This window comes from Gymnoscopelus microlampas (genome assembly GCF_963454915.1).
Source record: "Gymnoscopelus microlampas genome assembly, chromosome: 16".
NCBI lineage: Eukaryota > Metazoa > Chordata > Actinopteri > Myctophiformes > Myctophidae > Gymnoscopelus > Gymnoscopelus microlampas.
The window spans coordinates 48776822-48792280 of NC_139953.1; the positions used below are offsets into that span (position 1 = coordinate 48776822).

The 15459-nt window shown below is 42.7% G+C and overlaps 1 protein-coding gene across 1 annotated transcript in view; it reads left to right on the forward strand.

The window, feature by feature from the left end:
* LOC311063059 (uncharacterized protein) overlaps positions 1-15459 on the forward strand; it is a 48121-nt gene that overhangs the window by 20169 nt on the left and 12493 nt on the right. The window contains exons 8-9 of the mRNA XM_084082271.1: positions 9275-9323; positions 13109-13171. Of these exons, the coding sequence (XP_083938397.1) occupies positions 13144-13171 (28 nt within the window). The 5' untranslated portion in view covers positions 9275-9323; positions 13109-13143. The remainder of the gene's footprint in view (positions 1-9274; positions 9324-13108; positions 13172-15459) is intronic.

Here is a 15459-nt window from a genome sequence, read left to right on the forward strand (position 1 = left end):
ACTTGATATCCTCCTGTCCTCTGTCCTTTGACAAGCCAATCCCTATAAACCTGACAACCCAATGTTAGTGCATGCCATTATAGGCACAAAATAAATTGAGTCAACAACAGAGTCACATACTGTACAAAAGCAGAAATCAAGATACATGGATATAACATTCTTGACTATCACTGACATTGACAATGAACCTGCTTTTACTACAGATACATACTATGACTTAGACAACAATGAGATAAGAGTGGTAGAGAATACTGATCAACAGTGAGTAACAAAAAAAGAAGAAAAAAAGGAGATAAAAATGAGAGACATTAAAGAAGTCTCATCAGTACAGACAGTGGTTCCATTGCAAAAGGTATTATATATCATATGGCTATAATAGAGAGTGCTGGCTTTTCAAAGGACAGGATTACTTGAGGGCAGAAGGCTATCAAAACAAGTTCCACCAGCTACACCTCTACCAGTAATAATTACATGTTAAATGCTTCTCACGGAAACGTCAAGGATAAAATGCCAATGGAACACCAGAACAAGGAAACTTGAGAGACAAAAAAGATATGTAGGCCAACATGATGAGTGATTAGTGAAGGGCATGCCAGGATTTTTTAATTGAATGCAGTGTCACTTTAGTTTAATGTGAAGGCACCTGTCATGATTTATGACCAGGGGTGCACATAACTGGTGCACCCCTGTGCCGTGCATGCTGCGCGGCACATCAGACGAAGGGAATCGCTTTTGCGCACCAACAGCTGGGACAGGAATTTACTTCCTGAAGCCACACTTACACAATCACGCTAAAATGCTGCACGTGATCGTGTGAGCGTGGCCTCGAATCCTGGCACAGTCAGTCGCGCGACTCGCACGCAGCAGCCTTTATCTGCATGACCCAGTACACGTACATGTGGTGACTCAAGGGTGCATTACATAAATCAATTAGTGCGTAAACAACATTTACTTAGTGACAAATGTGTGCTTTTCAAAGATCGTCAATTTAAGGCAAAGGTGATGCAACTTTGATGATGGAGAGACTATATGTCCACACTCACTCCAGAGGGCCACATTGCATCCATATACTGTCGAGCCATTCTATGTCACACAAAAGTAGCAAAAATAGCAGATCTACAAGGTCAAAGCACGTTGCGGTGCGACGCGTTTTTAGCTTGTAGATCTACTATTTTTGCTATTTTTTTATTGGAATTTGTCACATCCTCTGCCTCTGCATAGTCTGTGCCAACACACCCATTCGCCCAGTGCCCTGATGACTACTTGGTTTCACCTGTGTATTCTCCTCACCTGTTCCCATTCCCCATTCAGTGCTTATAGTCTATATATAGACCCTGTGTTTGACTGTTTGGTTGCTGTATTATCAATTTGCTTTATGTGTCCGAATGACACTTCCCTTGTTGTAAGGTGAACCTTAGTTCTTCAGTAAAGTACCATTAAGTTTATTCCTCGTTTCCTGAGTCCTGTTTATTCTGCATATTGGGTCCTTACCTGGTTTTCAAGAGTGCTGACAGTATAATACAGCCTTCAAGATGGACCCAGCGGCTTTTACTCAGCTACAAGGCGCTGTTGCCCTCCAAGGACAGCTTTTGGGCCAGCACGAAAATCTTCTGACCCAGATGAACGATCGCCTCACTCAGCTGATTGCCGCCGTCCAGAACCTCACAGTCGCTCCCCCCGCTGCTGCTCAGCCTGGGGTCCAGGCACAGGCCGTCGCCGGGGGTCCCCAGGGACCACCCGTCACACCCAGGGAGCCGCGTGTTCAACACTCGGAGAGGTATAGCGGAGAGGCCGAAACCTGCCGTGGTTCACATCACACTGCACTTTGATTTTCACCCTCCAGCCATCTGTCTTCACCACTGACGGTGCCATGGTGTCATATATTATGACTTTGTTATCTGGCCGAGCGCTCGTCTGGGCTAATGCGCTGCTGGAGAAACAATCCCCCTTGTGTGCCGACTACGACCTGTTCATTGAGGAGATGAAAAGGATTTTCGATCACCCAGTGAGGGGGAGAGACGCGGCCACTCGTCTGCTGCATCTCCGACAAGGACGCAACAGTGTCGCTGACTACGCCATCGAGTTCCGCGTCTTGGCCGCGGAGAGTGAGTGGACGGAGGCGGCGTTAATTCCTACTTTTCTTCACGGGCTCTCGGATGAGGTCCAGGATGAGCTGGTTTGCCGTGAGTTTAGTGAGGGGTTGGATTCCCTTGTTACCTTGGCCATTCAAGTGGATAATCGCTTCCGTGAGCGCAGGAGACAGAGGCAGTGGAGCAGTGCGTCGGGCTCAGCCGAACGTTTCCGAGTGGGGCCGAGTGTTCCCGACTCCTCCCGAATGGTCCCGACGTCATCAACAGCTGCCGATTCCCTGTCTACAGAGGAGCCTATGCAACTGGGACGCACCAAGATATCTACCAGGGAGAGGGAGAGAAGGATAGCTGAGAGGTTGTGCATGCCTACGTTTGTCTGGGAACCACTGTGAGAGTATTCAACTTCACCTTATTAACTCCCCAGAACTGCCGCTCATTCTGGGGCTTCTTTGGCTGGTGCACCACAACCCCCACACTGACTGGCCCCAACCCACCACCCCGAAACAATTACAAAGATTCTTGGGCTTTGCTAACTTGTACAGATGTTTTATCCGGGACTACAGCAAGGTGACAGCGCCTCTCCACGCCCTCACTGCCGGGTCTGCCACCCGCTTCCGTTGGACCCCCGAGGCGGAACGGGCCTTCAGTGGGCTGAAGCGGCGTTTCTCTTCTGCCCCCATTCTGACCCACCCGGATCCTTCTTTGCCCTTTGTGGTAGAGGTCGACGCTTCGGATGTGGGGATTGGCGCAGTGCTCTCGCAATGTCCTCCCAAGGAGAAGAGGCTCCATCCCTGTGCCTTTTTCTCTAAGAAGCTGGATTCGGCAGAACGCAACTATAACATCGGGAACCGGGAGCTGCTGGCGGTCAAGGAGGTGCTAGAGGAATGGCGGCACTGGTTGGAGGGAGCGCAACATCTTTTTGTGATCTCGACAGACCACAAGAATTTAGCTTATATTCAATCGGCCAAGAGACTCAATTCCAGACAGGCCCGGTGGGCTCTGTTTTTTGACCGTTTCCGCTTCACCCTTTCCTATCGCCGGGTTCCAAGAACCTGAAGCCTGACGCACTCTCCCGCCAGTTTGACCCTTCTGAGAAGGACCCGGATCCATTATTCCGAGTGCTCTGGTTGTAGCCCCCAGTTACCTGGGAGATGGAGACCATCGTTTGGCAAGCGCTTCAGCAGGACCCTGACCCGGGTGGTGGCCCGCCATCCTGCCTGTTCGTCCCTGTGGCCGCTCGTTCCGAGGTACTCCAGTGGTCCCATTCTTCCAACCTCGCTTGCCATCCTGGTGTTCGACGCACCCTGGCTCTCCTCCGGCAACGCTTCTGGTGGCCGTCCATGGTGGCCGACACTCACTCCTTTGTGTTGTCTGTGCTCGCAACGAGACCCCCAACCTCAGACCCTCTGGGTTACTCCAACCCTTGCCGGTGTCACGTCGCCCCTGGTCCCATATCTCTATTGACTTCTCCCTTCTGAGGGCAAGACGGTCATCCTCACCATCGTGGACCGTTTCTCGAAGATGGCTCACTTTGTCCCTGTGTCTAAGCTCCCCACTGCCAAGGAAACGGCCCAGCTCATGAATCAATCATGTCTTCAGGTTGCACGGGTTATCCCTGGATGTGGTTTCGGACCGGGGACCCCAGTTCTCCTCTAGGTTCTGGAGGGCCTTCTGTTCTCTCTTGGGAGCTTCTGCCAGCCTCTCGTCAGGTTTTCATCCCCAGTCAAATGGCCAGACGGAGCGTGTGAATCAAGACCTGGAGGTTGCACTCCGCTGCCTGGTGTCGGATAACCCCTCCTCTTGGTGCGGTCAACTCGCCTCGGTGGAGTATTCCCACAACTCCCTTCCCTGCTCCTCTTCTGGTCTGTCCCCATTCGAGTGTGCTCTGGGCTATCAACCCCCACTGTTTCCGGAGCAGGAGAGAGAGGTTGAGGTCCCGTCAGTTCAAGACTTTGTCCGTCGTTGCCGTCGCACCTGGAGGAGAGCCTGGTCCTCTCTCCTGCGGACAGCTGCAAGGAACCGGAGACATGCTGACCGGCACAGGCAGCCTGCTCCTCGCTACCAACTTGGACAGGAGGTTTGGCTTTCTACCCGGGATTTGCCCCTGCGAGTGGAGTCCCTAAAATTGTCCCCACGCTACGTTGGCTCTTTTAAGATCACACACATCATCAACCCTGTAGCCGTTCGCCTCAAACTCCCTAAGACCCTTCGGGTGCACCCTACGTTCCATGTCTCTCAACTCAAGCCAGTTTCCTCCTCCCCTCTGGTGCCTCCCACAAAAGCGCCCCCCTCCTCCTCGCCTTCTCGATGGTCATGCCACCTACACCGTCCGCCGCCTGTTGAAGGTGCGTCGCTGGGGCAGGGGCCGTCAATACCTCGTTAACTGGGAGGGGTATGGACCCGAGGAGTGCTGCTGGGTTCCTAGTTGGAACATCTTCGACCCCTCCCTGATTGCTGACTTCCACCGTCAGCATCCGGAGTCGCCTAAGGGGACGTCAGGAGCCGTCCGTAGGAGGGGGGGGTCCTGTCACATCCTCTGCTTCTGCATAGTCTGTGCCAACACACCCATTCGCCCAGTGCCCTGATGACTACTTGGTTTCACCTGTGTATTCTCCTCACCTGTTCCCATTCCCCATTCAGTGCTTAGTCTATATATAGACCCTGTGTTTGACTGTTTGGTTGCTGTATTATCTGTTTGCTTTATGTGTCCGGATGACACTTCCCTTGTTGTAAGGTGAACCTAAGTTCTTCAGTAAAGTACCATTACGTTTATTCCTCGTTTCCTGCGTCCTGTTATTCTGCATAGTGGGTCCTTGCCTGGTTTTCAAGAGTCCTGACAGAATTATATATTTTGTTGTGCTTTTGTTTAATTGGAATCCTGAAAAATAACATTTGTATTTAATTTCAAATGCATTTAGTTATACTTATGCTAACTTAATGAACTTAAATACAAATACATTGGACATAAAAAAGACAATATAATTTTAACACTAGTCATTAAGCTACTAATATAGACTGAAGTAATTAAAGCGGGTCATGTTTGCATGTTTGGAATCATAACAGCTGAAATCAATAATATATCACTATTCTGATATTAACCTGTGGGCCGCATTAAGTGAAGGTGAGGGCCCCATTAAGTGAAGGTGAGGGCTGCATGTGGCCTCCGGGCCGCCAGTAGGCAATAAACGCTGGCAAGGGGATAAAAAGCTATGTTTTATTTTCAGGCAGTCAATGTATTAAGAGAAAACACATACAGTAGTTCTAAATATGCGAGGCCAGAGGCCTGTTTTATTCAGAAACTATGAAAGCACTGATAGTGTAATGATTATTCAATTTATTAGTATTTATTATTTTTGAACAGATACAATACACAACTTGTAGGGCAAGAAATTAAGTTTATTTCAGAGGCGAGCATTTAATGCGAAGGCGTCTAACTTTGATCAGAGCTGAGCTAACTTTTAGGGTGGAGGCCGCCCCAGGCTGTGGATGGAGGGTTTCCACAGATTATTTGTTGAGTGTTATTATAGTTATTGTCATTAGTGGACACTTTGAAACACTGTCTCTCAACTAACGACAGCCAGCTTTACTTGTCCAGTTCTGCCCTCCTTTGCCTTGGTAGCAAATAGCTCCTTCTGAACACATGACAAGCCATCTGTGTATACTCTTTTCATGCACCATTTTTTCACTTTGGTCCCTCGCATGCCGTTGACTTTAATTATTTAATTGTCTGACCACAACACATACACTCCGTTGTCTTCAAACAAGAACAGAAAAAAACGTTTTTTCTCCAACAAAGGATTGAAAGCACATTTTGCTATTATTTTAACAGAATTGAGGCAGCTATTAGCAATCATTTATTCTAGCTGTCTTGTTGTTTTCACCTGATGCAGTTGTGTGTATTTAGCCTATACAAATCTCCTGCACATATTAATGAGCATGTTACTTTATGAGTCACCAAAGTTAGCCTATTCAAACATATTTTTATATTTTTTTACATTATAATAAAGAAAATATATTTTGAATTTATTTTCTAAATAAAAAATGTGCCACAGACACGTTTTTCCGTGTACAGACATGTTGATGACCCCTGCCTGTTAATGAATGAATTGATGCTGAAATGAAACGTGACGTGCACAACTATGTGTATTTGTCTCATCAGCAGGAAGAGGAGGAGCAGTGGTAAAGTACCTGACATCATAGATGATGTGTGTGGGGAGGTGACTGCTCATAAGTCCGACATCCCATTACTCCGACTACGTGGCTTCCGCGTGCGGTTACTGTAGGGTTAGGGTTAGGAATGTCGGAACAATGACATGTAACCGTGTGAGGAGGAATGAATTGGCATAACGACTAAATTGGGGAGAAAAATGGGTAAAACAAGAAAGAATTACATACTATAGTCATGGAGGACAGAGTTGGCAGTGGCTGGATATTTGTAGGATGCGGGTTTGTGAGGGTGTGTGATTTCTGCTATGTAGGTGATTGATGTGTATAACATAGTATGTTATGCATATGTTATATATTATATATACATTTATTATATTGTCGCTGTCCAGCAGGAACCAGTTAACTCCATTTTCAGTGCTATTGAACACCCTTTACGTCTATGTAAAAAAAATGGACTAATGAATGAACTAATGAAAAGTATTAAAACACGCCTCTGACAAAAACTCCCTAATTCCTCAAACTGTTTGTCAAAACCACACAACTCCCCCCCTCTCCTCTCCTCTCCTGCTGCTGTTGCACAGCACAGCGCAGAGCGCACTGCGCAGTGAGCGAACACAGACAGAGGAGGAGCAGCACATAAACAAACTAAACGGCAGGGTTTTTCTCCCCGTAGTAGTCTGTTAAAACTATGCAGTGTACCTTTTTATCTTTATCAAACTTAGCACTGCCGCTAATGTTATGAAAACAAGTCATTCTATTTCTAAAATCTATGAAGTATTTAATGAGGAGAGCAATGTGACAAGAAATGAGTTCAGAGCATTTATCTCGCTAGTCCTACGCAAACTCCAACTCTGTGAACCCCTCTTTGCAAACGTTATTGTAATATTTAAAGTCCTGTTTATTATTGTAGGCCTATATAATAAGTGTCATGAAGCATCAGGGCATTAATTCACACGTTGTGATGCATTGTGAGCTTGGAGATCGATTGTTAGCTTTGAGGAATTTAGCAGCGATTCTAGCTATTGTCAGCTTTTCGGATTCCTAACTCCACTTGAGCTGGATTTGGGTAAAGTAGTGATAATATAATGACACATGCAAGTATCTGACAATATATAAAGTCACTATACCAACTTTGATGAGGCTGTACTGCTTTGTTTGAAAAATATAAGGTTTTCTTCATTTCCTGAAAAATGTATATTTTGTTATTTCATTTCCTGAAAAATTAGCGTTCTGGAGGTAGCTGGTTGCTGCTGGACAGCAGAGATATATTAAATTAATTATTGTAATAAAATGATTATAATGTTATATATTATAATAATATGTATTATAATGTATACGATATATTATAATATAATAAATATTGTATTAATGAATGTAATCTATTATATTATTAGATATTTTTAAATATAATAATATATTATAATGTTATATGTTGTATTATTGTATATATGATATAACATCAATTACATTTTCCTTTGATTCAAGGAGAGAAGTTACATAAAACTAACTGGTTTCTTTCCCAACCACATTTCACCAATGTTCTTTCTTGTGTACTTTCTACAAAATACGCTTTTACTGTGAAATAATATTAATACATGAATTCAATCTAGCTTGAGTAGACTGCATTTAAATGTGTGTTTAAACAGACATTATGTTCAGGACACAGAGAGAAACCTGTGAACCTGAGTGTGGCTAGCAGTTTCTCAAAGAGAGACAAAGCCATCTTAATTAAGTCAGTGAAATAAATAGATTTGGCTCAAGGCTCTCTGGGGACTTGTTGTTGTGGTTCATACCTCTTACCTGGGCTCCCTAACTTAACACAATGGTCAGGAACTCCTGAAGTGTCACTGAACAACACATCAATAGCAGAGACATCAGTTCAGAGAGTGAGACATGGCTCCACTCCGTCTGTGTCCCTTCAACTTAATTAAATTAATCAGAATGAGTTTGTATATTTAGTTAGTCCTTATCCATGTTTAATAGATACTTTTAGTCATGGATATACCATAGAGGCCTACATGTTATTTCTGCATTCAGGGAGCTTCCTTTTTCATATTCCTTCATAGTTTTTGGGTCAGTTTGGAAGCCATTCCCTTCCTCAATTATTATTGTACAGTATGTTGATGTATGTATGAAGATATCTGTAATCATGGCCCAGTTTCTAACAGGTCCATATAGACACACAACACGTACCATAACAACACACACACACAGAGGTTGGGACAAGACAAGTCATTGTGGTGATAGCAGAGGAATGTACAGAGGTTGGCAGAGAGTGACTATGACATCAGATATTCCCTGCAGAGTCTTAAGTGTGAGAGAGGCAGTGGTGTAAAGTAACTAAGTACATCTACTACTTGTACAATTATGACGATTCTTTACTTTACTGGAGTATTTCTAATATTCAGCATGCTTTTACTTCTACTCCACTACATCTCGGAGGCAAATATTGTACTTTTACTCCACTACAATTATTTGAAAACTACTAGTTACTTTGTAGATTTTGATTATTATCACAAAACATACATTAACCACTTCAGCCCTATGTACATTTCGGCCATTTGAAAATAGCCGATCTACAAGCTCACAATGCGTCGCGATGCGACGCATTGTGAGCTTGTAGATCGGCTATTTTCAAAAGATTTGTATACATTGAAACGGGACATTATGCATAATGAGCACTTTCTACTTTGGGTACTTTAAGTGCATTTTGATACCAATACTTTTGTACTTTTACTCAAATAAATGTAGAATTCCGGACTTTTACTTGTAACAGAGTATTTCTATATTCCAGTGTTGATACTTTTACTTAAGTTAAACATTTGAGTATTTTTTTTCCACCACTGGAGAGAAGCTGTGTACACAATGATGCAGAGAGGAGTCTGTTAATGAATGAATTGATGCTGAAATGAAACATGACACAACTATGACGTTTATGCAGTGTTTTAATAATGTATTTGTCTCATCAGCAGGAACAGGGGAGGAGCAGTGGTAAAGTACCTGACGCCATCCCGGAGGTTGTGGGTTCTACATCCTCCCGGTGGGGGCTCCTCGATCAGCTGACAGGTGAGTCAGTAGGTTACAACAGGGACGAGCAAGGGGCCAGTCTGACATATTTACAATGAGGCCAAGAGAGACAGTTCATATGAATGGCCAGTAGGTGGCCTGCAGGTGTATATTCTCTCATTATAAGCGGATGGGGTTTTTGACAAACTTTAGACTAGATTTTCATACCTAAATAAAAATTGTCATAAATACTACATGCTTCATGTCGCTAGTTTAAAGTCTCCTTTCAATCATCATGATATGCGTTTTGCTAAATAATGGTCCCATTTATTCTAAAATTGACGATACAGTAGGCTATGCTCCAGGAGGGGCGGGATGATTTGATTGACAACCTACACAACCAATAGCATTCATTCCCCGCCCCTGCTCTTGATTGACAAGCTACCCAACCAATAGCATTCTTTGGGGATTGTTTTCCGGTTCCCTGGTCACATGTCTGGTCTCAAGCAATAGCGTTTGAGTTCCGCCGTGCCCAATGGTATATATTAAAGATGGAGGATTGCACGTTTCTGAACATTGGCCCCGATTCATAAAGAAGGTCGTAAATATGGGGTAAATAAAGTTCGTAAAGGAGGTCGTATTTTTGGTACTCACTAACTGACGTGCAATTCATAAAGGGGTTTGTATATCCCTGAGACGTGCGTATGACCAGGTGTAGGTCATGATTACTCTGGAAGGCTGCATCCAACAGCATCCAACTTCAACGTCATCGTGCTGAACCGTGCTAAACAGTGTTGCCATGTCCGCGTATTATAAGCGAATTTGCGCTTATATTTCTGTAAAGTTGCTTGTAAATACTGGTAGCAGTGGGGTGCGTTTTTTTGGGCTTGTTTCTAAAGTGTAGTTGGTTATTTGGGCTTGCTTCACAATTGTTCAATTGTTTTAACCGGTGGTTCTCAAATATTGTTATGTCATGGACCTAACCGCACGCGGATGCCACATAGTCGGAGAAAAGGTCTGTCGGATTAACGCATGCCTCCCAGTTAATACGTAGGCTAATTTATCCCTATAAGCCCCATCTGAAAATGTTTTGTGCCCGCTGGAGGCAGATTTGTGTTGTTAAAATGTTTAAAAAATCTTCCAAATATTCCACATTTTATTGCAAGATTTTTTTAGCGGCTCCTGCTCTATACCTGACTTTGTCCGTGTTCACCGTCAACGTTCTGATTGGTCAGACCCGTCAACGTTCTGATTGGTCAGACCCGTCAACAAAGTGATTGGTCAAGCTTCACGTGACACATGGCTATAAACACATTATAAACGCATATCGAAGACAAAATGTATCAAAGGCGCCGCTACCTTCACACAGGGTGTGATTTTTTCATAAATATAGCAGATCTACAAGCTCACTACGGTTGAATTAAAGTGCTTATAATGGCCTAAGTGCCAGTTGCTTCTTTTGGGCTTATTTTCATAGACCTGGTTGCTGCTATTTCTCTCACAAAATCTGGCAACACCGGAGCTGCAGAAGTTTAACTTCTCGTCCAAATTTTTAGCTGTCGGCCGCATTGCCTTGACACTAACAGAGAACTTGAACATCATTCTGATCTGTCTGGAAGCGAGTCCCACTATTGCACGATGGATCAGCTGAACGTAATGTGTAATGTTTACAAGGTTTAACCCCGCCAGCAAATAATAGACTAATAACCTGGAAAGGATATAACATGCTCACGTTTACCAAAAAAAAGATGATGTTGAAAATAAATCCAGGGCATACAAGTGGAACGCTGCTATCCGATTATGGACCAGAGCTTATTGATTACTTATTGATTAAATTAGTTAATTTTTGATTAATATATCACTGTCCTACGTCGGGAATGGGGAATGGATCTTCTGGACACAGCTTTCATCACTATAGTTTCCTCATCAGATGGTAACATGTATTAGGCTCTTGTGTGTGGCATTCATGTGATCAATATACAGTAGAGTAGCCTACAGTAGACTATTAGCCTACAAATGAATACCGCTGCACGGACACTGGAGGTGCGTCAGTCCCTCCGCAGTTTCATTAAGGCATGATAGCCTATTTTCATTATTACGTGACACTTTGGCTGAGATGGCCCGCTGGCTCTAAATGCGACTCATAGCCTAGAAAATAAATAAAAAGCGGTGGAATCTACATCATGTCTATATTATGCATAGGCTACAAGCAATACATCGTTTGACATTTATTTTTATTTTTTTATAAATATGTGTTGACAAATGTTGGGCACATATATATTTTATTTGAGGTTTACCACTGTTGTAATAGATTTTGGCATGAAGAATAAAGCATTCTAAAGACATACGCACATTTCAGCCCTGGTAAGACAGCCTCGGGGCTGACCTGAGAACGTGCACCTGACGCACAAAACACAGACCAAAAAACCTTTATGAATCCGACTGCAGGTGTAGGATTTGTCCTAAATGCTGGTACGTACAAAATATGGTCGTAAATCTCTTTATGAATTGGGGCCAATAAGCTTCATTTACGGTCTGTAGAAACCAATGGGTGACGTCACCGTTCCCTTCGTCCATATTTTTTACGGTCTATGGTGACAAGACACAGAAATGTGTGTGTGGAGAGGAATCAATTAGCATAACCACTACATTGGTCGAGAAAAAGGGGTAAAACCAAACAAAACCCATATGCATAACCATTATGCCATTATTTACAAGCAACTTCAGAAAAACAAGCCCAATGTGGCTTATAATAATCAGACCAGGCAACACTGCAGACAGGGAGATAGGAGTGCGTAAGATTGGATTGGGGATTATGGGTCTTCTCTTAAAGGTAATGGCATCTGTTACGGTGATTGGTTTTATCATTGTAACGCCCAAACCACACCTATGCATAATGTAACGGGTAGCACAGGTGTTTTGCAGATACCCATTCTAGACATAGAGCATACATAAGGTCCAGCCCAGGGGCCGTGGGCAAGAAAAACAAAATATGTAGCATTTTGTGCTCGGCTATTGTTGAGTCTGTTGAGGCCCTGAGCAGAACATCCCATGGGGCCCTTCTGACTGATTGATTGATTGAATACTTTATTAGTCAGAATTGTAATCAGCACGTGGTAGGCCTACAGTAACATTAAAGCTAAAAGGATTACACAAAATAGTCCTGGGGCATTGTTTCCATTGTGGTCCTATGCATTCACTTAATCAACATAGCATACAAAATTACCAAAATAATACATGTCATCAACATACAAACACTATGTGTAAAAAAATATATATATAGATGGGAAAATTACATTTACCTCCTCTTGTGGTCTCCTGATAGATGTTTTTTCGGGCCAGTTTTGAAAGAAACCAGTGTTACACATCTTTTAATCGTCAGGGCATTCCACATTATGGTAGCAGAGCAGTAGAATGAGAATTTTCCCATGTTTGTTCTATATTTGGATCAGAATCAGAATCAGAATCAGGTTTATTGTCACATCACAGGTTTACAAGGTAAAAAAAGTGGGTGAAATTCGTTTTTGTACAACACTCCCATCGCAACGTTAAATTCCGTAGAAAGAAGAGTGGGGAGAGAGAAAAAGAAGAGGGGTAGGGGGTTAAGTGGGAAGGAGATCAACAGAGAACAATAGAAGGCCAAAAACAAGTTATCTACATATTTACAAAGTACCTGAGATAAGAGACAAACTAAGGTGCCTGAGCATAGCAGCAATGTATGTATACTGTGCATGATATACTTATAGACGCTAAGGTGCTTAGAGAGAAAAAGAGCGCATCATGGTGTAGTGTTGTGTGCAACTCTCTATCTCTCTCTCTCTCTCTCTCTCTCTCTCTCTCAACAGTTGCATGGTTCCTGTGAGTCCAGCAGTCTGACGTTATGGCTGAATACTTGCAACTTCCACATGGTGAGTCCAGTTAGACTTTACCTCATGAATGTTAACTTCCACAGAACAGTAATATTGTAGTTCTATATTTGGTGGAGATATAGAACTACTATATATATATATATATATATATATATATATATATATATATATATATATGCGTGTGTGTGTGTGTGTGTGTGTGTGTGTGTGTGTGTGTGTGTGTGTGTGTGTGTGCGTGTGCGTGTGTGCGTGTGTGTGTGCTGTCGAGCGATTACATTTTTAATCGCGATTAATCACATGATTTGTGTAGTTAATTGCGCGATTAAGCGCCTAATAATCACTTTTTTTTTTGGCTCAAACTTGAATGATGAACTGAAAAGCAGTGCATTGTATTGTATACGGAGCAGGATGCATCCAAATGTATTATTTATTATTATTACTATACGTGTATTATGTATCCAATACATTATAAAACCAATGTTATTTATTTAATTATCTTAAATTTGAGTATAAATTATATCCTCTTTGGTGTACATACATAAAGCATCCTGTATTTATTATTTCCAGTGGTGTAAAGTAACTAAGTACATTTACTCAAGTACTGTATTTATGTACAATTTTGAGGTATTTAATTGTTTAACTTTACTGGAGTATTTACAATTTTTAGTGCTTTAACTTCTACTCCACTATATCTCAGAGGCAAATATTGTACTTTTACTCCACTACAACTATTTGAAAAAATGTTTTTATTATTACAAATTAAACATACATTAATCACTTCAGCCCTATTTAAGCTTTGGCTATTTGAAAATAGCCGATCTACAAGCTCACAACGCGTCACCGGTGCGACACATTGTGAGCTTGTAGATCTGATATTTTCTAAAGATTTTCATTCATTTTAAGAACTTGAAATGGGACATTATAATGAGTACTTTATACTTTTAAGTACATGTTGATACCAATACTTTTGTACTTTTACTCAAGTAAATTTTGAATTCCAGACATTTACTTGTAACAGAGTATTTCTACATTGCAGTATGGTCTTGATGTTTTATCAAAGGTGTTGTGGAAGTGGTTTTAAGCTGGGGGGCTGGGGGCTTGTCAAAGTATGAGTGTATGACACTGTTAACGTCAAAAGCCAGGTGCAGAAGTCCACTTTTAATGTCTGTGTGTGGGTTTAATGTACAAAAATGGCCTGGAATGCAAAAGCCCTTCCACCCTTTGAGATGAGCTGGGGTGTGGGGGTTTCCAGGAGGGCCTTATCTGGGATCTGAGGCTGCGTACAGGCGTGTAGGGTTCCAGCATGTCAGAAATATAACGGGGGGGCCTGTCCATTCACAGCTTTAATTCTAAAATTAACAGGCAACCAGTGAAGAGCAGCTAAAATGGGGGTGATATGGTCACGTTTCTTGGTATTGGTTAAAAGTCTAGCAGCTGAGTTCAGTACCAACTGGAGACGGGATATTGCTTTTTTTTTACAGAGGCCGGAATAGATGGAGTTACAATAGTCTAAACGAGAGGAAATAAAAGCATGATGACAGGAAGCTTTTGACTCTAGCTATATTCCTTAGCTGGAAGTAACATGTTTGAACAGTTCGTGTCACTTGGGGAATAAAAGAGAGGCCAGAGTGGAAAAGCACACCCAAGTTACGGGCCACCTCCTTCACATTCAGGGATAGACTACCAAGCTCTGAGACGAAACGTTGTGTAGCATTTGGGGGACCAAAGATGACAATTTCTAATTTCGACTCATTTAATTGTAGGAAATGATTTGCCATCCAGCGCTTTATATCAGAGAGACAGGACAAGAGACTGGACAGATTTCCTGTAACACCGGGTAGTGGGATGTATAATTGTGTCATTTGCATAGCAGTGAAACTGTATGATGTTTGCGGATAATATTGCCAAGAGGGAGCGTATAAATGGAGAACAGGAGGGGGCCTAGTATAGATCCCTGCGGTACCCCACAGTCCCACAGTCCCCTCCAGTCCCCCTGTGAAGAGGCGTCTCTGTGCTATGGAATGAGCGAAAACCAGACTGAAAAACCTCAAAGATACTGTTAAAATTCATAAAATCAAGCAGTTGAATGGACACAATCTTTTCCAAAAGTTTTGATCAAAAGTTTTGATTTCTAGGGAGGCCTCTAGAGGCTGACTTGGTGGGGGGCCCATTACAGACTCATTTGCCTGGAACAGCGATGTAGGATTGTGTGGTTGTGAACCAATGAGCTTTGAGAAATACGTAATAGTGATCAGTGACATAGTTTAACCAACATTCAACGGATTGTGCAAAGAAAAAGTTCACATTTGTTAGATTTTCAAATAGTA